The sequence below is a fragment of the Montipora capricornis genome, chromosome 10, assembly GCF_036669925.1.
Source record: "Montipora capricornis isolate CH-2021 chromosome 10, ASM3666992v2, whole genome shotgun sequence".
NCBI classification, from domain to species: domain Eukaryota; kingdom Metazoa; phylum Cnidaria; class Anthozoa; order Scleractinia; family Acroporidae; genus Montipora; species Montipora capricornis.
The window spans coordinates 4,501,747-4,529,620 of NC_090892.1; the positions used below are offsets into that span (position 1 = coordinate 4,501,747).

Below are 27,874 nucleotides of genomic sequence, written 5' to 3' on the forward strand. Positions count from 1 at the left end.
CGTCAATAGGGGTCCCTCGGGTCTTAAAGGGGCTAGGTCACGCGATTTTATGTAACGGTGTTTAATTTTGTTAATGATGAGCTCTAAACGTCGAATTGTCAGAGCAAGAGTCTTTCATTTGCAAAGTCATGGCCACATAACAACTGAAAATGATTTTCCAGCTTTGTAAATGACCTTTTCATCTAGACTGATATAAATTTGAAAAAAGGTGGGCCGACGTTTTTCAAATTTACCCAAATTCAATCCATTTCAATCCTCTCCAGTTTTGTCCATCCATGTCCCTTCTTGGCTTCCCTGTGTTTTGTTAGAGTTCTTCTATAGTTTTGAACAGTTATTTTGATATTTTAGTTAATTCTATGACCATTCGATCAGTGCTGAAATTGCCTAAAATTGCGTGACCCAGCCCCTTTAAAGGAACAAGGTCTTGCTTTCGTAAAGTTTTGGGTCCCAGTTTCGTGCAGTTTTTGTGTCGGTTTTGTAGTGGTTTTCAGTCCCGGTTTGGATTATTTTTTTGGTCTTTTTCGTTTGCGTTTTGTTCAGTTTGAGGTAAACTCACAGCTGAAGCCTTATTCTTTGTATGTATTTGTTATTTGTTACAGCACGGTGACATGGGCCATATGGCAGAGGCGATCATGACCAAGTCCTTTATAAATCCCCGTGCAAGGAGGTTCTTCAAAGAGAAAGAAGAGGTTTGGCACATTACCGTTTTATGTGCTTAGTCTTTGTATGTTAGGATGGGCTGGTGATAAAAATGTGGATTAACCACGCTGCGTTTCTTTTTGTTCTCTGAAACAGCGGGGCGAAAGTCCCGTCGTTAAAACAGCACAAACTTACAAAGGCTGGGTGCATGACCTTTTCTTTCCTTTTTTTAAAGCCGAAGAGAAAAGCGAAATTTGGTGCTTTGTTACATTAGCATCATGGAACGAGTCTTCTGTCGTGAACAGAAAGTCTCGATTTGCCAATTGCCTCGTCTACTTTACCTTCAAGCCACTGATTCAGATTTATTTGGTGTGGTGGAGGTTATTACTTTTGTGGAGGAGAATTTTTCCGTAGCAGTGCTTTAGGACCCGTGACAACGAGCCAACAACAGCAGTTTTCACAGACCGATATATTTTTTAATTGAATTTCCCGCGAATGAGGAGCCCGATGACCAATCAGAAGAAACTAACTTGACGTCATTGCGTCACTGAATCAGAACTGCGGAAAAGGTAGTCTAAAAAATAGATCGGTCTGTGAACATGCCGTGACATAGGCTTAGAATGGGAGTTGTTCGCTCCAAGTCATGGGCTTGTGAGCAGGGCTCCCACGAGTCTTCTATAGCGCAGTAGTTAAGAATGTTTCAAAGCAAAGAGCGCTCGGGTTTTTTTACGAGTATTCCCATGCCACCATCGAGAAACAACCTTTCAAGAATGGTTCAGTATACATTCCACGCCATGTTTCTCTCTGTTGTGTTTGATTAGATGCTGAATAGGTCATTTGAACTGTGCTTGAAGACGTATGGTGAGAAGCACATGTTAATGTTGAGGCTTTATTTAAACATTGGAATTCTCTACGAAGATAACAGAGATCTACAAAAAGCCTACGATTACTTTGTCAAGTGGCATGAAACTTGTCTTGAGGTGAGAAATGATTTTCGATCATATTATTTTAAGAGATGAGGTGTGGCGAAAACGTCATACCACGAATTCAATAACGAAAAACAAGAAAGTGGAGTATGGCTGCCTGTTTTTTTTTATCTTCATCTCTATTGGATAGGATGGAAGGGAAAATGACAGATTTATGCTAGGAACAATGCCATATCAGTATTCTCGTTATACTATGTTGTTCTCTTGGCTTTTAAAGGGTTATTATTTGTGAGTACTTTTTAAGAGCGTCAGAACTAGTGATCTCATAGTCGACTCGGAACGTCTACTCGCGAAAGGTCCGTCGTCAGGGTAATCAAAGCGAACGGATAAAGCGAACGGATACTTTTTGATACATAATCCAGAATAGTTAATGAACTTTACCTGTCAAGTGTATCGGAGGAGAGCGAAAACCCGGAATACCCTAAGAAACAGCCCTCAGAGAAGAGTAAAGAACAAACAAACAAAGTCAACCCACGTGTGACATGTGAATCGAACCCGCGGCACATTAGTGTTGTAGGAGGCGAATGCGCTCACCACTTTGCCGCATCTCTGCTTGCTAAAAGAGGACATAAGGATCAACACAAGGAAATTTAAGAAATACTTACGTTGGTTATAATTTGGTGTTAAGTTTCCGATGAAATGTTCTTTTTGTTTTGTTTTTTTTTTTTTTTTTGCTTTCTAGGTGCTCGGTCCTTCGCATCCCAAAACAGTGCGCGCCCGCGATACATTGAATGAAGCTACGTACGTGCGCATCCGGGAACAGAGAGAACGGCAGGCCGCTGGTACGGCTTGAGCCAGCTTTTTTCAAAAAACAATTTCATTGGTAGATAGTAAATATTCTTCAAAGAATAATTTTGTCGCGATAAAACTATTTGGAGACAAAATGGTCGGGTAAACATTTTACCATCTGTTGCGCTCACTTATCACAACGAACCGAACAACGGATTTGTGCGAGATTCCTTGAAAGGGAAAGTGTCTCAACACTTGTGGCGCTTATTGTAATTTGCATAGCAAGCCTTTTTTTGTGTTTTTGGATCGATTCACTCAGTGCTGCAGCCGAACAAGGGCTGGACCAAAGTCAAAAAGAAGCGGAGTGGATGCCCCCCCCTCTTTGTCATCTCTTTTTTTCCTCGGCCCTCGGCCAGCCTTCGCACTGCCCTCTCTTCTCACGAATCATTCCAAAAAACGAACACAAACTAATCCTTCACTGGCTACCCTTAGCTGACTACGGTGCAATGAAATTGTAATATAGATTGCAAGAAACTTATCAAGGTTTAAATTTGTTCGCATGCTGGTGGCAACTCAGTTCAATTAAACCTGCATGGAATACTTTGACGAATTTACATGTTATCAACATTTGAATATTGATTTTCCGTACAGTCAGTTTTTTTTACAAAACGTCCATTAATAAGTAAGGCCCGTGCAAACGCTCGCAACAACACGCAACATTGTTGGGCCCAACAATATTGTCTCTTGTTTCGCGATGTTAGCCGATGTGTGCAAACGCTCGCAACAAGTCACATTATGTTGGGTCTTTAGATGAGAATACAAAGGACTCTGGGACGTTTACCATCTCCGACGCCATGTTGATTTCTTGTTCCCATGTATTTGTGTGGATACGTGGCATGTAGTGCGCGTGCGCTGGCGCAACATTTTTGGATGTGTTTTCACTGGCGAAAAATGTCTGCGCATGAGTCGCGCGATATGCCACGTGACGCGTTTCCGGGACTATCATTGGCTCTCGTGAAAAAAACACTCCCGAGAAGAACAGAATAATGGCTGCCGTTTGAGAATCGGTAGCTTGTTGGTTTCCGTTCTTTTTAGAGCGATCAAGGCTAGTTTTAACGCCAGTTTCAAGTGGAATGTATTCTTAGAGAACGTCTATGTTGTGTAAGTTGTTTGAAAGTCCAATCCAACCTGCATCCTCGGAAAATTTGCTCCTGGAAAATTTTATTTCGTGGGAAAAGAGCTGCGAAACAGGTGAGTTTTTTGCGCAATTTTTAATGTGGAAAGTTTGTTGCCACCGGGTACAAAAAGTTACTGTAATGTGCAGAAAGGAGGATTCCTAAGGTTTCCGTTCATGTGTGAATTGGCTTGTACCAGGTGGCAGGGAAATGGCAATATTGTTCAACGTAAAGGTTATTTTTTTCTGCGTTACACCTTACGATCGGCACCTCTACATGAATGATCAATGATTCGATCAGATATGAATTTGGTTTTGAATGTGATTGTCTCATTGGGAACGTAACCCTAGTATCAAATATTTTAAATAGCTGCTTTTAAGGTCATTTATATTCCCTTTTCTGGTGAAGGTCTAAGTTATTATACTTTTTAGCAGTCACAACTCAACGATCCTTGCGTTCAAGTAGTTACCAAGTTATTTATTTGATATCATTTTGATTTTAATTTCAAATTCATAATCCATGTTAGTTAACATAATGTTTGGAAGAACAAAAGTGTAGGTACAGATGTATATAGGTATCTATAGATTGAGCTTTTTTTTGCTATTGTTTTCTGGAAGCATTAATGATGTAATTTTGGTTTTAGGGGACTGTTATGTGTTGTTGGATCAAGGAAATTCTGTTTTGAGTCAAGTATGGTTGACAGTGGATAGTTGTTCCTGAAAAGGCTGAAAGGAAGCTTTATTGCCTTGGACTTTTTTTGGTTACACCCCACATGTTTGTTCTTTTCTTACACGGCAAAATTTATTAATGTATTATGTGATTTGGAGCTGCAGCTAGAAAGAGTGTCCCATGCATAAGGTCTCATTGGGGTTGATGGCAGTAAAATAATTTTGGTAAAAAATATGTTTAGAGTTTTTATCATAACTTCTCATCTTGGTCCTGCTGGACTTCAAACATGCTCTACCATTTTCCACAAGGAACTTGTCAATCAACCGTTACCTTTTGGTGTATTTGCAATATGATATTTTGGATAGCAGTTGATTTTTTCTTATCCCTTATGTGTAGATATCCTATGTCTGTCACATAGTTAGTTTTAAGCTTTTATTTCCTGTAGTGTATCTTTATTATAGTTAGCACATGACCCCACAAGCATGTGTTATTGCTTTAATAATGATTGTGTTTGAATAAAGGATATTGTTGTCTTGTCTTGTAGATAATGCAAAACAGCCTCAGTTGTATTTGCATTATTTCTGAATTTTACTTTTAAAGGGCAAACCATTAAAAAGTGTACAAAGTTTGCAGGAGTTCAGGAAAAATATTCAAAATATTCATTGATTTGAAGTTCCTGAAGCAGGTAAATCTTGAAGAGTTTATGCAACCATATTTGGAATATATGGCATTTCTTTTTGGGAATGTTCAAGTCCACAGAATTCATTTTCTTTATGTTGAGAAGTACTGTAAGACCGTTGACTCCATGGGGTTCCCCATTGACGAGTAAAATTGTCTGGTGTTAGACAGAGCAAAATACTCTGGCTTTAGACAGAGTAAAATACCAGGTATGGTCGGTTTAGGGGTGAAAGGGTTAAAGTGTGATCATTACTTTGACTTTCTTTCTTCATTTGAACCAAAACAAAGTGACTAATCATCACCTCCACCATTGCTATACAACGGCTTTGGCTTTTAGAACAAAGTATCAAAGTTGAAGCTGGTAGCTCAAGGAGTAAACTTTGCAAAAGAGTTAGGTTTAAAATACTTTTCTGGTATTTGAGTATTATTGTAGAACAAATTTGCATAATATCATTAAAGCCATTAAATCAATGAGAATCCAAACATGAGGATGCAGTTTGCTGTGGAGGGGTTTTTTGTTTTTTAATTAAACAACTCTTAAAGGTAACAGAATCTTGTTTTCTGGATGTAGGCTAAAGAAATCTGACCCCTTAGGGGAACCAGTTCTAAATTGACAAATGACTGGCATTTTACAATTCATAAGTAAAAGCTACTTGCTCGTTTACCAAATTTTTCTACAGTTCCATTCATTTGTCAGATTTATAGCCTTAAATGTACTGCAGCAACTCTGCCAGCTGTTTGGTCTCAGTATCATAAGCAGTACCCCCTTGGGGTAGTTTTTTCACTTCACCCCCATTGTTTAACCCTATCCAGGGACTAAAGCAAGGATGGAAATTGATTACAGCTTAAATAAATTGGACCACTTCTTACACTTACTGCATTCAACTTTAATTTATTCATCTTTTGAAATGGTAGGAATGCTTACTATTTACAGCAATTGCTAAAAATTCATTGCATCTAATGTTGAAATATTTTTTACATATGAGTCTTAAGTATGAGTCAATGAGTCATGAGTCAATGAGTTAGTGTAGTTACCCTAACCCATAAAATGAAAGCTAAAATTTTAGAGAGTGCTTAGGCCTAATCACTGAAATGAGGGCTTAGGCTTGATCAATAAATTATTGCTATATTGACTTCGAGTCTCATTGACTCATGACTCATTGACTAATTGACTCATAAATCATGGGACCTCTTTACATATGGAAAGGTAACAGGAGTTATTTCTGTGAAGTCTTATCCAGAAAACTGCAACATAGGATTATGTCCCTTTCAAATGTAGCTTTGTATGCTTTTGCTCAATGTCTTTGAACGATTATTACGGAAATATGAAGTTATGGTTTTTCTAAAAGTTAAATCTAATGCAAGGGGATTAAAATTATTGAAGCAGCTGTGTTGCAACCAGGGTCTGCAAAGACTGGTTAGATAATTTGTTGTACTGGAAGTACTTAGTAGGCCAGCGTGAAATTTGTGAGAAGTTTTGGAGGGTGGCACTGAATCACCTTCAACAAGTTTTCTAAACTTTGAAAATACCTAATTTTATATCCTGCTGTTTTATTGCTGGAAGATGAAATCAATTCCTGATTAAGAATTTTTGTTGTCACACTAACCCACTACAATGTGGTGAAAGCATATTATTAGCTGTAGTAATATTTTGTTACAGTAAAATTCTCCCTGCTAGTAAGCTGGACTTCTGAATCAAATATTGTTGTTTTGGCTATTCAGAGTTAACCTAATCTATGTTTATTTCTATAATTTGGAGGAAAGCAAACAATTGGCATTTTGCTTCTAACAACTATAACAAAATATAATTGCAACTAAAAGGTTTCCTTCTAGTGTACCCATTATGAGGTGCTATGACATGGTTATTATTACTGCTAAATTCACTTTAAAATTTATTTTTGAACGACTGAAATACATTTCTTAATTTGCCCCTCGGTCTTAATACATTTTCCTCTATGGACCATTTGAATGGCAATTTTAACAACTTAATTTTGAAAAAAAAAATGCTAAAATCTTAACATTTTCTGTTAGATGCGGGACCCCGCGGAAACAGTGTGTAACTATTTAGTTGGAAGAGAAATCATTTGGAAATTTAGTGGTATCTTTTTTGTTCCACTTTTGAAAAGATAAACGCATGACTTGAAATCAAGATGGTAATCCATCAGCTGGTAAGCTCCACAAACGAATTTCCACTCGAACATTAGCAACCGAGACTCGCGTTGACCTTGAAATTTTTAAAGAAATTTCCCTCGTAGCCCTGTTGGCTTAAAAGAGAATCTCGCTGGCATAGAAACGCACTATGCAGTCAACATTCGTTCGTTTTACTGGCCTGAAAAAGGGTCTTTTTCGTCGACGGAGATCTAATAAATTTGATATAACAAACACCGAATGGCAGCCATGTTTGATTTGAGGTATTGAAGTCACATGACAAGGCCTTGACCAATGAGACATTTTTCGCCAGTGAAGGATGTGCTGTGCAAACGAACGCAACATTGTTGGACCTCGCTTCGATGACCGCGAAACAATAGAAATGTTGCCACTTGTTGGCTCTGAAGTTTGACCAGTTTCAAACTTCATCCAACAACTTCCAACAAGCCGCAACAATACGTAACAACACACAGCATGGTATGCAAACGCTCGCAACATGTTGGGCCCAACAATGTTGCGTCTTGTTGGCCAACAATGTTGTGATCGTTTGCACGGGCCTTGACTGTTTTCGTGTTGAACGAAAAAACTTAGTGCAAACTTGTACAGTATGCATCTTTCTTGTTTTGAAAGGAAAATCCAAGGGGTGTTATTATTTTGAACCGACTTGTATTAAACTTTTTAGGTTTAGGGGTTTTCAATTGTTGATATAATTTCACGCCTACGATTAGGCTGCCATGATTCTTCATTAACATTTGGTTACCTAGTCTTTCTTCCAACTTACGTGTGTCGCTCATACTCAACTGTAAGTTGGTATACCGTTTTCGCCGTCAAACCATGTAGCAGTTGACAAGATGTAAAGTAATTTCTAAAATCGATGATATGTTGTGTTTGGGTTTTTTTAAGTAAAGAAGCTCTCTTTAATAATGGAAGCTCCATACATGAATGGCAGCGTGCTTTTTCCAAGAAGTCCGGTTGTGAAAATTGCCCACGGCAAATGATGTAATTGTACAGTTGCAAGTGGGGATAAAATTTACCTTAATTTAGACAAGTGTATCCTTCATTCAAGCCTATTTTATTCAAGAAAATTCGTCCATAATTTTCGTATGCAAGTTCATTTCTTATTTTAAACACATAAAAGTTGAATAAATTGAATAAAAATCCTTCGTCAAGAGTTTTAAAAAGTGTAGCGCTTAAAATGTGTGTATGATCGAAACCCTCGGTTCGAGGTAAAGTTTCTGCGATTCTTAGGTCTGGAGGTTCTTTCGTTTGCGTCTTCATCCTGGAAAGAACGAAAGTCCTTTTCACGATGTGAATTTTCGAATCTTCTGTAGTTATTCGGTAGATTGATTTTTTTGCGTCCGACTGTGGGGTTGTCTTGGTGTAAATTATCTTCATCGTGCTGCTGTTTTCGCTGCAAAAACAAGAGAACATTTTACATAACTGGACTGACCACTTGGGACCTCTTTCTATGGTAAATAGAGGATGTTACAAGACCGCACGGGTATAAGAATTTTATCTTCTTGTGCTGATAGGATATCTCTCACTCGTTCTTCATTATCCCCGACAAAAAGATATCAAATTTTAGAAACAGAAAACCGCAGTATTTCATCGATCTTTATATATAATTCTACTGCGATAATAAACGTAGGCATTCACTTAACCCCACAAACCGCTAGCGGATTTTTCTGCGGGTCAAAGTGTTTACTCACAAATTTATAAGAAATACGAAACGCGATGACACTCTAAAGCCCAGCTATATCCACCATAGTAATAGGGCCCGTATATGGAGAAAAATTGTCCCGGGTAAGAAGGTCGCCCTCCTAGCCGAGTCAACTTTAGCGAGCGTTTGGATGAGAAGAGAACTGTCCTTTTTGCCCGAGTCAAGAGCTGCCCGTCTCAGTTTCGATCACGCGGAGACTGCGAAAACAGCGCTCGCGCATGTTCTCATTATCTTGTCTTGACCCAGTTGACCCAGCTAGAAGGGTGACCCGCCTAGCCAGGTCACCCTTCTAGCCGAACCAACCTTTTTGTGATAGTGCACGGTAGGCGCGTGACGCCTCTACCGGGAGAACTTTTCTCCATAGAGACGGAGCCTTAGTTCCTACACTGTTTATCCCATCCCGAGATGGGGTTTAAGCCATGCTGACGATCACAAAACAAATCTGTGGGGTGATGATACCAAAGCTATCCATGCTCTAAATACCTGGGGTAACTGTAACCAAATTTACAAGACAAAGGCGTTACCTTTTTCATTTTCTTGGTATGATATGACTCCTCAAAAAGGCCTTCGTCCATAGGAATTGATGTTGAGAATTCGACGATCCGCTAAGAAAATATTTGGAGTGTCATTAGTGAAGAGAAAGACTGGTGATATGGGAGGGGTATGTGTTTTCAGAAGATTATGCCCCTAAAGCAGCGCCCCACTCCCTGATGGACGAGTAAAATCGTCAGGAGTTGGACAAAGTAAAATCTATAAGTCTCACTCTCAGGGGGGAGGAGTTAAGGGGGAACATAAAGTAAAGTAAAGTAAAGCAACCATATTTAACGTCGATAACTCGTAACAGTAATTCAACTGACAAACCTGAGGTCGACGGTGCGCTCATTTTACTCCCCCCTCTCCATCAGTGCTCCGTTTTACGGGTATTTAAAGCTACTTAGCTACACGGAAAGGAAAGAAGTCGAAACAAGGATGCGAGATCCGGGAATCGAACTCAGGACCTCTTGCACCAAGGCCGCGCACTAACCGACTGTGCCATCCTTGCTCCTTGGAGAAGAAGATGTTGCTGAGACGGAAATCAGTTTCCGTTCACGTTTGCACCTACACTCATTCGCAATGTAGCAAGAACAACAGGGTATAGTGGAATGGCGACTTCTTGGAAACTGCTCTTTCGTCTTTACTGAAATGAAACATGATTGCTTCAAAGGCTGAACTGGGCCGGCCTGTCTCTTTCATGCTCTGTTTGTAAAGTGTGAGTTCACAACCAAATGCCAATGTCGAATTGATCCGAGTTTACAGAAAAATATAACGATGACGAGACTACGGGCGGCCTCTCTTGCTCAGTTCGTCAAGGATAACTCCACAACACAGAAAAAACAATAACAGGCGGGAGAAAAATGACCAAGTGAAACGTGCGAGCAAGAAACTTGCAAAAGGAATTTTTTTATAGAGTGTTTTCGTTCATGTGACCAGCAGAAGAATTTGCATAAAAATGGAGTTCAATTACCAAAAGAATATTTCAGTCCTCCAACCAACCTCGTTCCCAGGGTCTCTCTTCTCTGCCTCCCTTGGTCGTTGGAAGAGAGACCCTGGTTGCGGCTGGTCACGCGACCATCTATTCATCCAAAACCGCAGGGTGGGTGGGTACTCAAGTACATTTGGTCGAGAGGACGATAAAATACCATCCGGGGGAAGGTGAAGTTGAACAATTGTCGGTTTCAAAATGGCGCTCGAGTTTCTGAGATGTGTGTTCAGCAGGCGCTACTTTCGGGTGGCTATGACGATATAATTTTCAAAGTGAAACAAGTCATTTACCTGGAAAGTTTATATTTAAAGAAAGATTTAGTTGCTGTTCTTCCTGCCGGCTACGGGAAGTCCTAAGTTTTCCAAGTTCTGCTTCGATTTGTTGAGGGAAAGAGAGGAAACACGTGCAACCACGTCGGTAACAAAGCCTGTAGTTTTAGTTGTTTCACCTTTGAACGTTTTTGGTGTTTGGTTTTCAAACATGACTTAAGCGCGAAAACTACCGAGTCAAGCGACATACCGCTCTCTCCCTGCCTTAGTAAATTTGTCACTATGACAATCAAAAACCCTGTTACCCTACCATTCCAGCAGATTTTTTTACCACCCAGATTCTGGGTGGTCACGTGACCAGTCGCAACCAGGGTCTCTCTTCCAACGACCAAGGGAGGCAGAGAAGAGAGACCCTGGGAACGAGGTTGTCCTCCAACATGGCCGCCGTGACGTCATGTTGAAACACTATTGCTGTTGTCGTCGTTGTTCTCGTTGTTTGGGATACGAATTTTATCTTCTCGTTCGCTGTGCTCATATCAGCGCGAGAAGATAAAATTCTTATCCCCGATGAAAATAGTATCTTCAGTTTGCGCGACGAATATATCAAATTTTAGGAACAGAAAATCCCGGTATTTCATCGACATTTAAATAATAATTGTTTATGAAATGATGGATTCAACTGCGATAATAAACGTAGGTATTCGCTTAACCACACTAAACCGTTAGATATTTCTGCGATTCAAAGTATTTACACACAAATTTATAAGAAATACCAAACGCGATGACAATCTAAAGCCCAGCTATGCCCCCACAGTTTTGTAGCACACTGTTTGTCCCATCCCGGGATAAGATATGCAGACTACAAGAAAACTAATCTGTGGGTAAAAAAAAACCTTTGGGGTGATGATACCAAAACTATCCATGCTCAAAATAATGTAACTTTCTAAATTTGGCAGGAAAAAAACACCTTACCTTTTTCATTTTCTTTTTCTTGCTATGATTTGACACCTCAAAAAGGCCTTCATCCATAGGAATTGATGTTGAGACCTCGACGATCCGCTAAGAAAATATTTGGAGTGTCAATAGAAAATGAAGAGAGAGAGAGACTGATGATCGATATGGCAGGGACATGTGTTTTCAGAAGATTATGTCCCATTTACGCCTAAAGCAGCCCTCACTGACGAATAAAATCTATTCAATCTCACGAGGGAGAGAATTAAAATGGACAGTTTTTGAGTGGACTTGAAGATGTTGTTAAGACGGAAATTAGTTTCTGCTCACGTCTGCAACGCAAGACAACAGGGAATATTGGAATGGAGACTTTTCGGAAAAACTCTTTCGTCTTTATTGAAATGAAACATAATTACTTCTTAGGCTGGACTGGCGAATCTATCACGCTCTGTTTGCAAAGTTTGACTTCACAACCAAATGCCAACGTCGAACGTCGAAGTGACGCGCTTAAAAAACTGACTTGGTGCAAATGGTAAGTTTGCAGAATAATATAACGATGACGAGACTACGGGCGGCCTCTCGTGCTCAAAACAACTGGCGGGAAAAAATGACCAAGTGAAATGTGCGAGCAAGAAGCTTGCAAAAGGACATTTTGTATTGCTGTTGTCGTGGTAGTTGTTGTTGTTGTTGTTGTTTGAGATACGTATTTCATCTTCTCGTTCTGATAGGGTATCTCCCACTTGTTCGCTGCGCTCATATCAGCGCGCGAGAAGATAAAATTCGTTACCCCGATGAAAATAGTATCTTCACTTTGCGCGACGAATATACTATAGTATCAAATTTTAGGAACAGAAAATCGCAGTATTTTATCGATTTCCGTAGAAGTATTGGAAATCGTATGAACTCGAGTGCATTTCTTTATTTATGGGCACGAATGATGTTTTGAAAGTTCTCAAATTGCACTCGCCTATGGATCGTGCAATTTGAGAACTTTCAAAACGAATGACCATAAATTATGAAATGCATGAGCAAGTTCAGACGATTTTTTATTTATTATATACTCAACAAGATCAGTCCATCGCTTTGTTTCCATAGCAACTACTGTATTGCACTCTATAACCTCTTTCTGCATTCGTCATTGACCAATCAAATACGAGATATTTTGTTGAGTATATAACAATAATTGTTATACCTCCCAACTCAAAGAAGTTTTCCGATTGGAGGAGAACGTGTCACGTGTCATGGGTCAAAGTTCACTAACTCCCTAGGGAAACAACGACTTGAACTTTCGACTCGCACGTGATCAGGTCTTGTACCTTTGAAACAGCGGCAAATTTGAATGCCAGCCGCGTCAAGCAAATAATAAAAATAAATAACAAAACAAGAAAACAACTGCTAAGGTATAATAATCACTTAATGACTGGCCCCATGGGAAACAGTGAGTTTTGTTTCCTCTCGACCTTCACCTTCTACATTTTTCTGCGAGTCAAAGTATTTACACGTAAATTTATAAGAAATACTAAACGCGAAAAAACTCTAAAGCCCAGCTGTATCCCCCAGAGTTAGTTTGCACATTGTTTGTCCCATTCCGGGATGGGGTATAAGCTATGCTGACTATTACAAAACAAATCTGTGGATAAAGCAACGCCTTTGGGGTGATGAAACCAAAGTTATCCATGCTCAAAATAAGGTAACCACCTTACCTTTTTCATTTTCTTTTTCTTGGTATGATATGACTCCTCAAAAAGGCCTTCATCCATAGGAATTGATGTTGAGAACTCGACGATCCGCTAAGAAAATACTTGGGAGGGTCAATAGAAATGACGATGGTGATATGGCAGGGATATGTGTTTTCAGAAGATTATGTCTCTTACACCATTCACTCTTAAAGCGGCTCGCATTGACGAGTATAAAATCGTCTGGGTTGGACAAAATACAACAAGTGTCTCACTCTACGGAAAGAGAGAACTAAAGGGGACATAGCTTTTCAGTGGACCTGAAGATATTGTTACGACGAAAATCAGTTTCCACTGACGTCTGCAACTACACTCATTATTCTCACTGAAGCAATACAACATGGTACAGTGGATGGCGACTTCTTGGAAACTACTCCTTCGTCAAAATGAAACATAATTACTTCAAAGGCTGGACTGGGCCGTCCTCTCCGAATCTATCACGCGCTCTGTTTGCAAAGTGTGAGTTCACAACCATATGCCAACGTCGAAGTGACCGGCTAAACGTTTTACGAGTTTATAAAAACTGACTTCCTGCAGAATAATTTAAGGATGACGAGACTACGGGCGGCCTCTCTTGCTCAGTAAAGGATAACGCCAAAAAACAACAGGTGGGACTGAGAAAAATGACCAAGTGAAATTTGCGAGCAACAAGATTGCAAAAGGACATTTTGTAGTGCCGTTGTTTTTCATTTTTCGCATCTCCGGCGCTCGACGGACTAAGCGTAGTCAGAAGGTCGCCTGGGTCATACTTTTGAAATTTAGTGATAAATCAAAATAAGTTGATCTTGTAAGAAATTGGCACAAATACCTCGTCCCTTTCATTAGTCTCTCTACCATGCCTCTTCTTTCCGCTCTTCGTCAGTGAATGGTTCTTGTATGATTTATCAAATTCACCGTTTTGGTGCGTGCCTTCTTTAAACGAATCTAATGGATCAAAAGAAAACCTAATATTTAGTATTTAAACAAATGATAAAATCCAACACTCATTTTCATTCCTTTTTTAACGGGAAGGGTCGAGCATGTTGACTACAGCAAATGAATCCTGTGCCACTTACATGCGACTGTTTCAATAACAGACAGCTTCACAAAATTGACCAGTCACAACAGCCCCACACAATTCAACCAACCAATCATAACGGCAAAATAAATATGTGCAGCCGGCGGTAAGCGCGGGAAAAGGTTTGCTTGTTTTTATCTTTGAATGCTCGAGCAGTATGTAGGGCCAATATCAGCAAGCTTAGAAATGCATAGCAAAGAAATTACAAATTTCGTCAGCCTGGTTTTCCCTAGCGAAGCTAGCGCAAGAGCACTCACCGTGAAAATGGGGTTGACGCAAGCGTAAGCACAAGGATCAAAATCTTTCCTTTCCCGCATTGCGTTTATGCTTGCGTTCGCTTGCGTTGCGGGACAACGAAACACAGAATAAGCATAAGGAAATTTGCAACGCCTTTGCACTCTTTCCAGATTCCCCGCGCCTGAGCATTTCAACAAAATGGCGGAGGCCATGGTTTATTTTTGATGCTTATGTCGATGTTCGTTATCACTTACTAAGCTACTTAAAGTGGTACTACGACCAAAAAAACAATTCTTTTTTTCCTTTGGATTTCAAAACTATGTTAACTAAACACTAACTGACCCAAGTTTTAAGTTCTTATTTTAAAAAGACACCTGTTTATTTTAACTGGAATTTTCTTATTTATTGGCCCGCCATTACTAACTTTAAAATCTTGAGATAGCTGGGTCGAGGAGAAAATGACGTCAAAGACTCACTAGTTTAAGAATGCAATGCATGTGTACGCGGCCTAATTAATATGCAGCACGGGAGTTTCGGGCTTTCAGACTTTTAAACCCGTGTTTTGCATATGTAATAAATTGCGTTTACACGCTGAAATTTTAAGCTAGTGAGTAAATGACGTCATTTTCTCTAGATCCAACCCTCTGAGGTCCAATCGGCCAGTTTTGAACGTGAGTAATGGCGGACCGTGAAATCCAAAACTTACACTCAAAATAAACAGCCTTTGGATAAAACTCAAAGCTCAAGATTTTGCCAGTTAGGTGTTAAGCGAACACGCTTCCAGAATCTGAAGAAAAAAAGGAAATGATTTTTTGATCATAGTACCACTTTAAGCTTGTGCTTGAGTCGCTAGAGAAAACCAGGCTTTAGAGCAGTGAAATACTCCATTCAAAAACTTGCTCAATTTTCAATAATACTTTTTGGTCACGTTCTAGATGACTTAATTAAGGTCACAAAAGTAATTTCAAGTTCACCTCGATAGTTACCGTGGTTCAGCTTTTGCACTTTGTTAGAAGGACCTCTAGGAAACAATCTGTCGCGGTCGTAATCATGGGTATCCTGTGCGCCGTAATCCTCGAGCTGAGTAGCCTCTCCATAGCGTCTTTCCGCCTTGCTGTGGTGTGCTCTGTGGCGTCTGGGTTCACGCGCTGTTTTATTTTTGTCCGTGCTATTTTTTTCGCCACCTGACGGCATGTGATGCCCATCGTATCTTACAACAAAAGGCAAAGGCAGCTCGCCTTTCCTAAATGCGATTTCTTCCAAACATTCCTTATACAAGAAAAAGAAATATTGTCGCCACTTGAGGATCCTGCTCTAGCCCCAATAACTACCATCTGAAACGGTGTGAAAAGCACACATACCCTCCCACCACAATTCTTTTAAAAGTACCCCCACCACTCACAGGTCCAATTCTGGTTCACTCTTTTGCGCAGCCGTTCGTTGCTGTGATGTTACAAAGCTTGTGTATAACAGCAATATTGACGATATCGACAATACCACAAAATGATAATTTTATGGACAACAAAACAATGGATTGGCACACCCTTTCACAAGCTCCCTCGTTTATATTTTTACGGTGCTCTGCATACCAATGATCGTTAAATCACCAAGTTTAATTTTTTTTTTCATGATGACAACGTGAGTATATACATAGTTAATAGAGGGGACTGGTTTGGAAGCTCGGCAAACATCAAAGGAGCAAACAAAGATGCCAACATTTAGGTTGGAAAGTCCACGACCGTGCACAATCTTTTGTTTGCGCTCATACACTATGCATGAATTACGTAACCAACGCGTTTCCATTGGCTAGTTCCTCAGTACGGAGTAAACAACTATTGTGTTTTGTGCAAGGTCAAGGCCAAAAAGAGAACAAAAACCTACATCAAAGAAATTTGTCGGGTTTCATAACCATTTCCCTCTATTAACTATGGTATATAATACAAATATGATCCTAACATTCTCTATTTTCACTCTGAAACGGCTAGAGCTCAATTTATTTAAAGGATACTTTGTCCATCTTGTGCGACGTAAACAGGAATAATCGCGGAAAAGTTGCGATTATGAAAACTTACATTTTTTATATATCACCGACGTCGCCGTCGCTAATTTCCCTTTCGTAAACAAGCGATGCCATTTTTGACGGTCAATGCCATTCTTAGTAACCAAGCCTTTTTATCCGGTTAGCTTTCAATAAATTGTAAGGGTTAGCTTCATTGAAATACTTTAAAGCGTTATTACGGTAGTGTAGAGGTTAAGTGCATTAGCTCTTATCCCATTGAACCGTGTTCGACATTTTTTTGTAATTTTTTTCTAAGGTTTTTTTAACTCTAAGTGGCATACGCTGCTAGTCTAGTCCTAGATTAAGTATTTTTTTCCTCATTTGCAAAGGACAAACTTATCAGTGAAAAATTGTTCTCGTCCAAATGGCATCGCTTCTTTACGAAAGGGAAAATTGCGTCGCCGTCGTAGATGTTGAAGTCCCTAGTGTGTAGTTCTTTAACGTGCAGCAATATTATTCACGAATAAGGGTTGTAAGAAAGGCGTCCTCTGGTATATCGTCCGTAATCGAGAAAACAACTAGAGAGTTCAACTATTTCCAGTTATCAGAGCAAAGGCAGCAATTAACTAACTGACTAATTTCTCAAATGAGGGAAACGAGTTAGAGTAAAAAAAAAATCACACTAAATCTCTCTATTCTTGGTTGCACTCACGTGTCACGGCGGCCATATCGGAGGGCAATACAATACAATTTCTTTCCGCAGAATTTGCATTGTAATAAAGTTTAGTTAGGTTATTGTTCTTGCCATCCAACATGGCCGCCGTGACGTCAGATGGAAACCATCAATTGATAGGGCTTATACGGTTGATAGTTATTTATCCAGTGGAACGTGTACAGTCCTTTGTTGAAGGCAAATCTAGTAAGCTCCTTAATACATTACTCCAAACGTGATTTCAATCGTTTTCAATCATTCCGAGAAGAAATGGAGAACGTAATTTGTCATCCATGATATTAATAGCTAATCATATGGTACACTCGTGAAATAAGGGAATAATTTCACTTGCATTTTTAATATATTACTCCAAACGTGAATTTCAATCGTTTCATAAGCTCTCTAGTAGGGTAGGGTTGAATGACACACAGAACCTCAATTGGACCACCACCCCCCCCCCCCCTCTTCACTTGAACGTCCATTCCGAGAAGAAATAGCATGGCAAAAAAAGCAACTCAAACACATTACTCACATGCCCATAGTGACCCTGATAACCACAGTTGTAACAGTGAACAGATCGAGGAGGACTTGCTGGTCTGTCGGGGCAGACATTGGGACCAACTTTTGTCTGAAAGGAATTTAGTAGAATATCATTGTACAAAGTGCGCTCGCAGCTCGCCATGTATCAAAGAGAAAGATCTATTCAAAAACGGAATTAGATATGTAATGCGCTTATTTTCTTGCTCTCTACACATAGAGCCAGACCGAAATAGTCTAAAATGGATATTTTATGACTAGAAAGAGAATTTAACATGCAGGTCCCAGTACAGTTGTTCCAAGGGTGGAAAGCGCTATCCACTGGATAACTCAATTGGTTTTGCGAGTGTTTATCCGCTGAACAGTGGTTTATCCGGTGGATATCGTAATCCAGACCTTTTTGAGCAACCAAGGCCAGGAGCAATATTTCAGGTCCAGCTTAAGAATCATGTCATTTGGAATGACCAAAGAGTTTCTGGAGACTTTAAGGCCGTCCCTGAGCTAGAGGTGTTGATAAAATTAACTCACTGTTAGATGGTACTGCCTCCAGCGGTCAGGACACTCCTGTGTAGTAACAAAAGCAAAGCACATCAGCAAATTAAGGCCACGGAGTCAAATGCTAACTCTAGCAGTAATTAAGGGCTCTACATAAAAACCGCTCCGTGAGCTTCAAGTTTAAAATACCACTGCGTGAAAAAGGTACTGTTTTGCCTCAATTTTTTTTATATACACAGCTGGCTTCAAATTAACGTCATTAATTCTAAGTGGCATACGCTGCTAACCTAGTCCTAGATTAAGTATTGTCATTTGCAAGGGACAAGTCTCGTCCAAATGGCATCGCTTGTTTACGAAAGGGAAAATTGCATCGCCGTCGTAGATGTTAAAGTCTCCAGTGTGTGGTTCTTTTGACGTGCAGCAATATTATTCACGAATAAGGGTTGTAAGCAAGTATATCGTCCGTAATCGAGAAAACTAGAGTTCAACTATTTCCAGTTGTCAGAGCAAAGGCAGCAATTAACTAACTGACTGGTCGGGGCAGACATTGGGACCAACTTTTGTCTGTTTAACAACTGACATGCAAAATTTTAAGCTTTGATTTTTACCCAAATGTTGTTTACTTTGAGTGCAAGTTTTGGACTTCACGGTCCGCCATTGGAGTTAAATTTAGGGAAAAGTGACGTCATTTACTTGAACTAGCTTAAATTATTCAGAGTGTAAATGCAGCTTATTATAGACCCTACGTGCAAAACACGAGTCTAAAAACCTTTAAACTCCCGTGCTGCAAAATAGGGAACTTAAGCAACTGCGACGGCGACGGCAACGAGAACGTTATCTCACAATATAAATTTGAATTATTGTAATCACTTCGTGACACTGGTCGGAACGGCGCTTTTTTAGTGGAGAAAATGAAAATTTATCTTCAAGTGCATACATCGTTCATAAAACCTCAAATTTGGCTATTACACGTTGTTGCTCTGCAGAAGCTCTGCAGACGACGGCAAAGAAATGGACAAAAGTGAAAAACGCACGTGCAGGGCGTGCAAAGCTATAGAGCGTTTTCACTCACGTGACCAGTGGCCATATTAGATTACTAAAACAAAAGAAAGCATTTGCATAAAAATAGAGATCAATTCCCGGAGGATTAGTTTGGTACACCACCATGGCCGCCATTCCTTTGTCTTGGAACACCAAAGTGTGTGGCCGCCGTGACGTCATGTGGAAACGCTCTATTGTTTTTGCCCACTAAATATGCAAATTTGTGACGTTTTCGTTGCCGTCGCCGTCGTCGTTGCTTAAGTTCCCTATCAATTCAGCCGCGCAGACACGCGTTGCATTCTTAAAAAGGTGGGTCTTTGACGTCATTTTCCCCTCGATCCAGCTCTCTCAAGATTTTAAAATTAGTAATGGCAAAACATTAAATAGGAAAATTCCAGTTAAAATAAACCGGTATCTTTTTAAAATCAAGGCTTAAAACTTGGGTCACTCTTACTGTTTGGTTACCATAGTTTTGAAATCCAAAGAAAAAGAAGAACTGATTTTTCGGTCATAGTAGGAAAGGAAAGGAACTTTATTTAAGTGTCTAGTCGTTCTAGCGCTGGAGCACTAATTGGGGACACTAAACTGAAATTAACAATTAACACAAATCAAGTTAAATTGCCCAGGTAAGTGTGAAGATCACTTCTCTCTTCCGTCGATAACCCGCATTTCAAATAAATCCATCTATTTTATTTTATTCACTGAAAATGTTCAACTCACATTCAACACATGGCCGAGCACGTGACACCGCCTACAGCGAACAAATGGCCTTCGAGGTTTCGAACATTGCTGGAACAATTAATTACAAAATGTGACAATCAAGACACCAAAAATTGCCTTGTGCGAGTAGGTTACGAAATTCACTGCAATGAAAAGGAAATTCCCTCTTTGCCCATGAAGCAAAAAAGAAAGCAATGCATAATGAAAAAGGATGTAATAGAAAATTATCCATTCTTATAAATGTTTTAAAACTTTGTTGTCTTTACTCTAGGGGGGAACAGTTGTGAAAGCATAAATGTTCTTGTTTACAACAAGATTATAATTAGCTATTAAACCCTATGCATTCTGAGAGCAACACTTAAGACTTAACAGTGTCTATTAACAGTGTCTGCTTAATTTTGGCACAAAATCTCAGCATTGCTTTATAATTTCACATGTCAAATTACAATGTTGCCATGGCAACTTTTCCTACAGTGCCAAAATGGAGTCTTGTGAACATAATTTGTCATCCATGATATTAATAGCTAATCAAATGGTATACTCGTGAAATTGCAGAATAATTTTACTTGCACTTTGTACAAAATCAAATAAATTATTTCCCTTGCCTAAAGGCTCAGGAAATTATTAGATTTTGGACAAAATATGCATAAAATTATTCCCTAAATTTCACTCGTCAACATTTGATTACCCATACTAACAGGAGACGATTTTACTCGTCAATTGGGGACTGTTTAGAGGTGGGTGAAAGTGATGAAAACATCTACAGTCTTGGTTACAAATGTTGTAACACGGACAGCAATTTGCCCCCTCTCCCCCTTCAGTGTTGATGTTTATGGGTTGGAGTGCAAAAACCAACCGGTAAATGCAACGTTGATTGGAGGGAGGAGGAGAGGTACCTTATTAACAGCCTTGATGCGCTTCACTTGCTGTTCAAGCGAAGTGTTACAACTCTTTATGACCGAGATTGTAGGTCCATTCAAAAGCTACGTCCCCATTAAATTAAGCTTCCTCACAGGCATTCCCTTTTAAAATCTATAAAATGAAGCATGGTGCGGATAATATCACCTGGTAGAAAGCATCCAGTTAGTGAAATGTATTTAGTGAACATGCCTCCAAAGATAAATTCAGCCATTTGACAGATTGGGATTTCAACTTGGTGCAAGTGCATCCACATCAACACCCTAATTCATGGACCAAGCTGTTGAGACAGACTAATTATCGAGTTAGAATTCCGAGTTGGATTTCAAGTTGGATTTTCGAGTCAGTCAATGTAAAATACAGACTGCAGACCAGTGGCACGTCTGAAACACAGGTCAGATTCCACAGGTCACTCACTGCATGTCATTGTTTTACCTTTTGGAAAGTAGCCCAAGACCCTCAATTTGGCTAACCCTTACTTTCCAAAAGGTGAAACAATCAGGGGCACCCAAGGAGAATATAATTCAAAACCACTTAAACATAGCATTGTTAAACATATTTGAGTATTTAAATGGTAGATATAGGCATATTTGTATCCCCTAAAAATTTTTCATCTGTTCGGATTTCCTAGCTGAAAGTCTAGTTATCCCAAAAACTATAGGGATCAAAAACTTACCTTTTCGAAAATTTCAGCCAGAAAAAAGGTTTCCGAAAATTCTAGGTGACCTTTTTAGGGTAAAAATCCGTTCAAAATGGGCAATTATACCATTTTTCAGATGTTCAAAAATCCTAGGAGAGGCAGACAAGCAAGAAATTTTACAACAAATGTTCCGAAAATTCTAGATCTCAAATCGTATTCCGAACAGATATTTTCCGAAAATTGACGTTGGGTGCCCCTGAACAATGACCTGCAATGAGTGACCTGTGCTCAATGTTTTAGACCCATCGGCAGACCTGGGGTAAAATGCAGACTACGGTTATGATGTAACTGTTGAAAAAGCCCAAACCCTTAGGCCTAATTAGGCATAAAACAATACTGAGACTTAACAATTAGCACATCTAAAGGGTTTGGACTTTTGCAACAGTTACATTATAACCTTGGTCTGTATTTTATCCCTGGTCTGCAGTTTACATGGACCAACTCGAAAATCCAACTTGAAAATCCAACTTGAAAATCCTAACTCGAAAATCCAACTCGAAAATAGAACTCAAAATCCAACTCGAAATCCAACTTGAAATCCTAACTCGGTAAATAGGCAACCTCCAAGCTGCTTCGATCCCTAACATTACAATAGTAGTTTTTGTCTCTCGTCTCTCATTAAGCTGGAATGAAATTTCTTGATCATGATGTGTAGAATAAAGTCAGTTGCCTTGGCAAATCGTTGGGGAAAAAACTTGTTCCTAGTCTTGTGTATGGGACCTCAGGAACAGCTTTTTCGAGTACAGGCCTCTTGGGTGGGTGTTACATATTTAAGCAATAGAGGACGTTTTAGGTGTTTCCGTAGCCTCACCTAAATACAAGGGGGAGTTGAGAGAATTGGAGACAGTTATGCAAACCCGAAACACAGTCGAGTTATAGCCAAGTTATCATTGCCAAGTTATTGCTGAATTATCTCAAAGATAATTCAGAAAATGAAATGAAGGTTTTTCTTGTATGCTAATATTCACCTCTCACAATTTGAACCATTGCTTTGAGTCCAGAGGGACACGCTCTTTGTGGAATGTTTTTGAAGCCGTTCAAAAAACTCGCAGCACATGTTTTATCAACTACCCCGATAAAACACTGCTGCTCATTTTTTAAACATTACATAACATATATATGTATATCTCTTCATTGGTAGCACAAGAATAACAGCCAACTTAGTTTTTAAAGAAAATAAAAACAAATTTCTGCAGTACCTTGGATCTGTGACCAGGCTCACGACAGTTAAAGCACACTTCATTTGGACAATTTTTCCTCAAATGACCACTACTTCCACACAAATGGCAAACACTCATCTTCTGTTATTTAACAAAAAAGTTTGTCCTCAGGTTGTAAATTGTGCATAGCAAAGAAGTCTGTCAATAAAATTGCAAAATGCAGCACCATGTCATTGGCCTTCTGCAATCATGGATCATTGAAATGCTGGAAACGGTGAAGGTGGCTGACAATGTGAAGAGTTTGTTTTGTGGTATTATGAGTGACTGGGAAAATGCTAATAATAACAATAGCTGCTGCAGTAACAGTAATAATAATGATGATGATGACGATGATGATGATAATAATAATTATTGGTAAAGCAAGCTTATTACCGGTACCGGTAATTCCTCTTAGATTCTTCTTCTTGGCACTTGGCTTGAAAGCCTTATTAAACCCTTAATAACTCAATGTTGTAGTGTAGAAGCAAACTATATTTGAGGTCTTTAAAGACAACAATGAGAAAATCCTAGATTTGTCTACTGACTGAGTTAACTTTATTTTTCACAATTCCCAACAATTAAGGTCTCGGTAAATGAAAACGAGGTACCCACAGAAAAAAATTCTAGTCGCTACAAATTAAAGCTAAAAGACTAAATTACCTTATAAAAGATTTTATTTCATCGAATTTCAAAAGGCGCTTAATTTTTTTGCTCTCGAACTCAGAGGTATCGAGTTTACTGCTGATTAGCTCCAGCCCTTTCGGGTTGTTAATTAATTCACCTCCTTTTTATTGCATCTGATTGACAGATAAAAGACCTAAAAAAGGGTGTGTGGAAATTTGCATATGTCTCTTATTAGCGGAATTATTGCATTTCAAACTAAAAGGTCGAATCTCGAGCGCGATTTGTGCAAACAAACTGACATAAAATGAGTTACAAAGGGAAATCGGAAAATTCCTCAAACACGTTTTGAGTTTATATCATTATCCATCATATCTGAAAGTTTCAAAGCAATAGCTTAAAACCGATCCCGACTGGAGGTGGGAAAATTTTGATTTTTGCGTCACGTAATAGTGTTTTGTCACACAATAGACAGGGGCTGTCAATCACTTTTCGCGCGCAACTTATGACGGGAAACAGAAAAGGCTCATTTTAGGAGGGTTAAAAAGCACTTTTTAATTTCCTTTTTCTCCCAAAATAAAATATTTAGGACTCACTCATGCCAAAAATCAAAAAAAAAAAAAAAAACAAAACAAAACAAAATCGAGCAATGTACTAAAATTTTCATTTACCGAGACCTTAAATCTTTTTCTGAAAGCTCAGGAAAACGAACTGCCATTTTCACACAAGAGCATGATTTCAATTACGCATGAGCAGAATATTATTGGCAGCAAAACACTTATTTGCAGACAGTTATTTGCAGGTCAGATGGTGGGCTCTCTGCCAATGAAAAGGAAGTAAAACATCCATCGAATGATAATAAATAATAGTAACAATAACAATAACAGCAACAACAATAATAATAATAATAATAATAATAATAATAATTAGTAATGATAATAATTATTATTGCATACCTTTGGTTCAGGGCAGTACATTGATAAATGGCCTTTTCCACTGCAGTTGTGGCACCTTACATTGAGGAGCCTCTTCCCAGGTAAGTAGTATCTTGAACGTCGTTTGGTATTAGTCGAGTCCTAAAGACATTCAATGCTGATATTGAACATGGCTTGATGTCTCAGTTATTGCAATCAAGACTAGTCAGAGGAAATTCTTAATCAAATGTAATATTTACTTGACTCCATTATTAAATATACCTGAATGACCTACATGTCATTTTATTGATCTCTTATTATTGATCTCTTATTAATAAACCTGAACTGACAAATCAAAACAAAATTGAGGTAACTTCCTTTTCCTTCAGCTTGTTAAAAAGGTCATTCAAAGTCTGACTCATGAGGAATATTGAACCAAAGCCTTGGCATGACTCCCTACCGAGTAGTTTTGTAATGTACATTTCCTACCACTGCTTGTAATAATTATTGATTCAATGAAGTAGACTATCCAACTTTCTATGATTCAAAGACACACTTTACCACAATAATTATTTGTGTTGACATTGTCAAGTGAAAAGGGAACCTTTATTTGCAACTTTATCCACTGAAAAACAACTAGTCTATTAAAGGGAAAAACTGACTAGAAAAAGGCTACAAAAAGCATTTATTTAAAAAAGCACACTTGTTTCCTCAAACAAAGCTTAATTCCTACCTCAAGGTCTTTTTCATTCAAGTGCCAGTTTTCTGTAATGAGTAAAATAAAAAAAGTTACCAATGGCTCAAGAGTAGGAAATCAAATAAACATACTACATGTTACAAAGTTTATTGTGTTTTTTTGGTACATGAACATTGTATGTATGTTTCTGTTTGAATCTGTGGGCAAAAGACTATCGTAACTACATGTAGTTTATAATGTATGTTTTCTGAATAATTAATGAGGGTCCCCCTATGTGTGAGAGAATAAAGTTAATTATAATTTACTATAATTATGTACATTCTGAAGTTCCCAACATCACTAACCAATTATTTCCCCTGGTTCTCCTTCATTCTTTTCAAGCCCCCCCTAAAATAAACAACAAGCATGTCCTCTTTTGGGTGAAAATAATAATTTACCATAAATCACAAAATTTCAACTTGGTGATTGAATTCACTTACATGTATACCAGGTAAGCACTATTACCTCAAGTTTCTGAGAAGCTCTTTGGGTGTTGTTTAAATCAGAATATAAATTAATCACCTCTGCAAAAGAAGAAAAAAAGGAAAGGTTGGATTTCTTAGGTAATCTATGATTAACCACTGTTCCAATCCATATCTGAGTTACATGTAAGTTAACTTGTAAACATTAACTTTCCTATTTTAGATACAGTAAGTAATAATCAATCAGCTTCAAAATATCAAATAAAATTAATGTCACTGACACTTAAAAAATCCTACCTTGATAGTTATATACGGGATCAGAAGAAACACAATCAACTGAAGTGTTGTCATCACAATCAGAGTCACTCGAGATTTCAATTATTGATTTGTCTTTGTCATCAGTTCTTTTAACAGTGTTCTTTCCACCTAAAAGTGCAGGAAGATCAGCTAATTTAGACATGTAAACAATATTCTTTATAAAGGCAAAAAGGAACCTCTAGAAAAAATGAAAGAAGAAATCACACCTGAAATGGGCTTCTCAGACACCAAAAGAGAAGACGCATAATGCACTTGGCTGTAAAGAGCTTCAACTATATCAAATTCTATGTCTTCCTCACTGCTATTAAATGAAAAATCAAAGCCGATGAATTTACCTCCTCCTCAACTGTAGTGGAATTTATATTTGAAAAAAATTATTAAGTATAGTTTTTTAAGTTTATTTCACAGCGGTTATCAGTCAAATGCAGTCCCCTCAATGACATTTTTCATTTTCTCAAAACTAAATTTGGGAGGACATCAAACAAAATGTTTCCAGGACGATAGTCCTGTTCACTCGGCGGCAGTCAAATAGGCCATTTTCGAGTTCATGTCTGCCTCCTCTTCAAAGCCAGTCTAAGTGCAAAGTTTTTGTTATGAAAATTAATTTTCATTATTATGTAAAGTAGTACTAATTAAAGTCACAAAAACTTCGCACTTAGACTCGCTTTGAAGAGGAGGCAGACATGAACTCGGAAATGGCCTATTCACACAGGATGTATTTCTGAGACCTTTCTTTTTTTCAACTCCAGCACCAAGAGTGGAGATAATAACCAATACCTTATCATTTGTCAGTACACTGGAGCAACTGGGAAATATGTCCTGTGTTGCACTTTTAAATGTGATTATTTTGGTATGATTCCTTTATATAATAACCCATTCATCCCTGAAGCAGACCGCATTGAGGAGTAAAATCATCAGGCATTAGACAGAGTAAAATCTATAAATCTCACTCTCAGTTCTTAAAAAAACTTAGGAAATAAAACTGCAAACTTTATTACAACTTTATTAAACATCCGTTACTCTAATAACGTTAATAAATTTATTCATGATTAGTATGGCCTATTATTATATGGCTCTGTCTCACAAGGACTGGGAACTACCAAGTTCACGAATTTGATTGGCTGAAATCGATATTGACCGCGGTCTAGATTTTCCCATCTAGACTGGCATCTAGACCGGTAATGTTTTGCGGTGAAAAGATGCAAACTAAAATGCAAAAATATTGAGTATTTGCTTCTCCCAATATTTATTTATGGAAGTACCAAACAGCATGATGACAAAAGAGAGGATGACGAGCAAACTTTGACAGAATTAAGTTCAGCTCATCGCCACTCATCGCCGTTCGCAAGCAAAATGTCAGTTAGTACAAACCAGTTACATTAAACGAATTAAATTGTTCTTGTTTGCCATATAATAAACATCTTATTAACCGAGCTTAGTCAGTCTGTATGGGAGAATCTTGACCTCGGTCGTGTGTACAGACCTCACTGCGTTCGGTCTGTACTCGGTTAATAAGAGCTAAGAATTTCACCAACCTAGAGTCCTCGTGGTACAGTTGATCTTGGAAATCTCTGTAAACTTCGCTATCAAAGTCTTCATCACTACTCATGACTGGAAAAAAAAAGTAAAAAATGAGATCAATTAAAACAAGATTTACGACACAAGCCCCCTCCATGCCTAGCATCGCCCTTGCCTAGCACTGAGACCGGTACTTCCGACCGGCTAAAAAAAGTCGACAGTTCCGTTAAAAACAAAAAACGAAAAAGCAACAACAGCAATTTTCCATCACCTGAAGATCAATTCCTTAGAAAATTTTAACAAAAAAAACTGAGGTCGATGAAGGAAAGTATCAAAAAAGAAAAGTAAATCGACGATAAAACACAAGACTGCAACGTGGAAGCAATAAAATATGACAGGCGTATAATTCAGAGTAGCGCCGTGTAAGACGCTGCAAAACTGCTCGTGTACCAAATTTAATTTCAGATTTTTTAATACAGGATCTAGTGTGCTTCTTTCGGGGATTCAC

At 38.6% G+C, this 27,874-nt stretch overlaps 2 protein-coding genes and 1 long non-coding RNA gene across 4 annotated transcripts in view; 2 read left to right on the forward strand and 1 right to left on the reverse strand.

Annotated features, from left to right (window-relative positions):
• Positions 1 to 2,968, forward strand: part of LOC138019018 (TPR repeat-containing protein DDB_G0287407-like) — a 33,171-nt gene extending 30,203 nt beyond the window's left edge. The window contains exons 23-25 of the mRNA XM_068865684.1: positions 600 to 689; positions 1,461 to 1,619; positions 2,308 to 2,968. Of these exons, the coding sequence (XP_068721785.1) occupies positions 600 to 689; positions 1,461 to 1,619; positions 2,308 to 2,418 (360 nt within the window). The 3' untranslated portion in view covers positions 2,419 to 2,968. The remainder of the gene's footprint in view (positions 1 to 599; positions 690 to 1,460; positions 1,620 to 2,307) is intronic.
• Positions 2,969 to 3,447: 479 nt separating this feature from the next.
• Positions 3,448 to 4,746, forward strand: LOC138019020 (uncharacterized). The gene is made up of 2 exons (XR_011126094.1): positions 3,448 to 3,605; positions 4,173 to 4,746. It is a non-coding gene; the product is annotated as an uncharacterized lncRNA (long non-coding RNA).
• Positions 4,747 to 8,082: 3,336 nt separating this feature from the next.
• LOC138019019 (zinc finger CCHC domain-containing protein 7-like) lies at positions 8,083 to 27,757 on the reverse strand. Of its 2 annotated transcripts, none has more exons than XM_068865687.1 (18): positions 27,638 to 27,757; positions 27,384 to 27,459; positions 26,055 to 26,149; positions 25,828 to 25,956; positions 25,574 to 25,632; positions 25,414 to 25,456; positions 25,106 to 25,137; positions 24,415 to 24,534; positions 22,838 to 22,939; positions 20,021 to 20,089; positions 18,293 to 18,328; positions 17,760 to 17,855; positions 15,503 to 15,785; positions 14,031 to 14,146; positions 13,190 to 13,276; positions 11,508 to 11,594; positions 9,269 to 9,349; positions 8,083 to 8,435 (listed from the first exon to the last, which is right to left on the reverse strand). In XM_068865687.1, exons 2-18 carry the CDS (start codon positions 27,455 to 27,457, stop codon positions 8,199 to 8,201), a joined length of 1,746 nt encoding a protein of 581 aa, XP_068721788.1. In that variant the 5' UTR covers positions 27,458 to 27,459; positions 27,638 to 27,757; the 3' UTR covers positions 8,083 to 8,198. The 2 variants fall into 2 exon arrangements, with proteins under 2 accessions (XP_068721788.1, XP_068721787.1); XM_068865686.1 differs by having other exon boundaries at positions 15,491 to 15,785.
• Between the last annotated feature and the right edge of the window lie 117 nt (positions 27,758 to 27,874).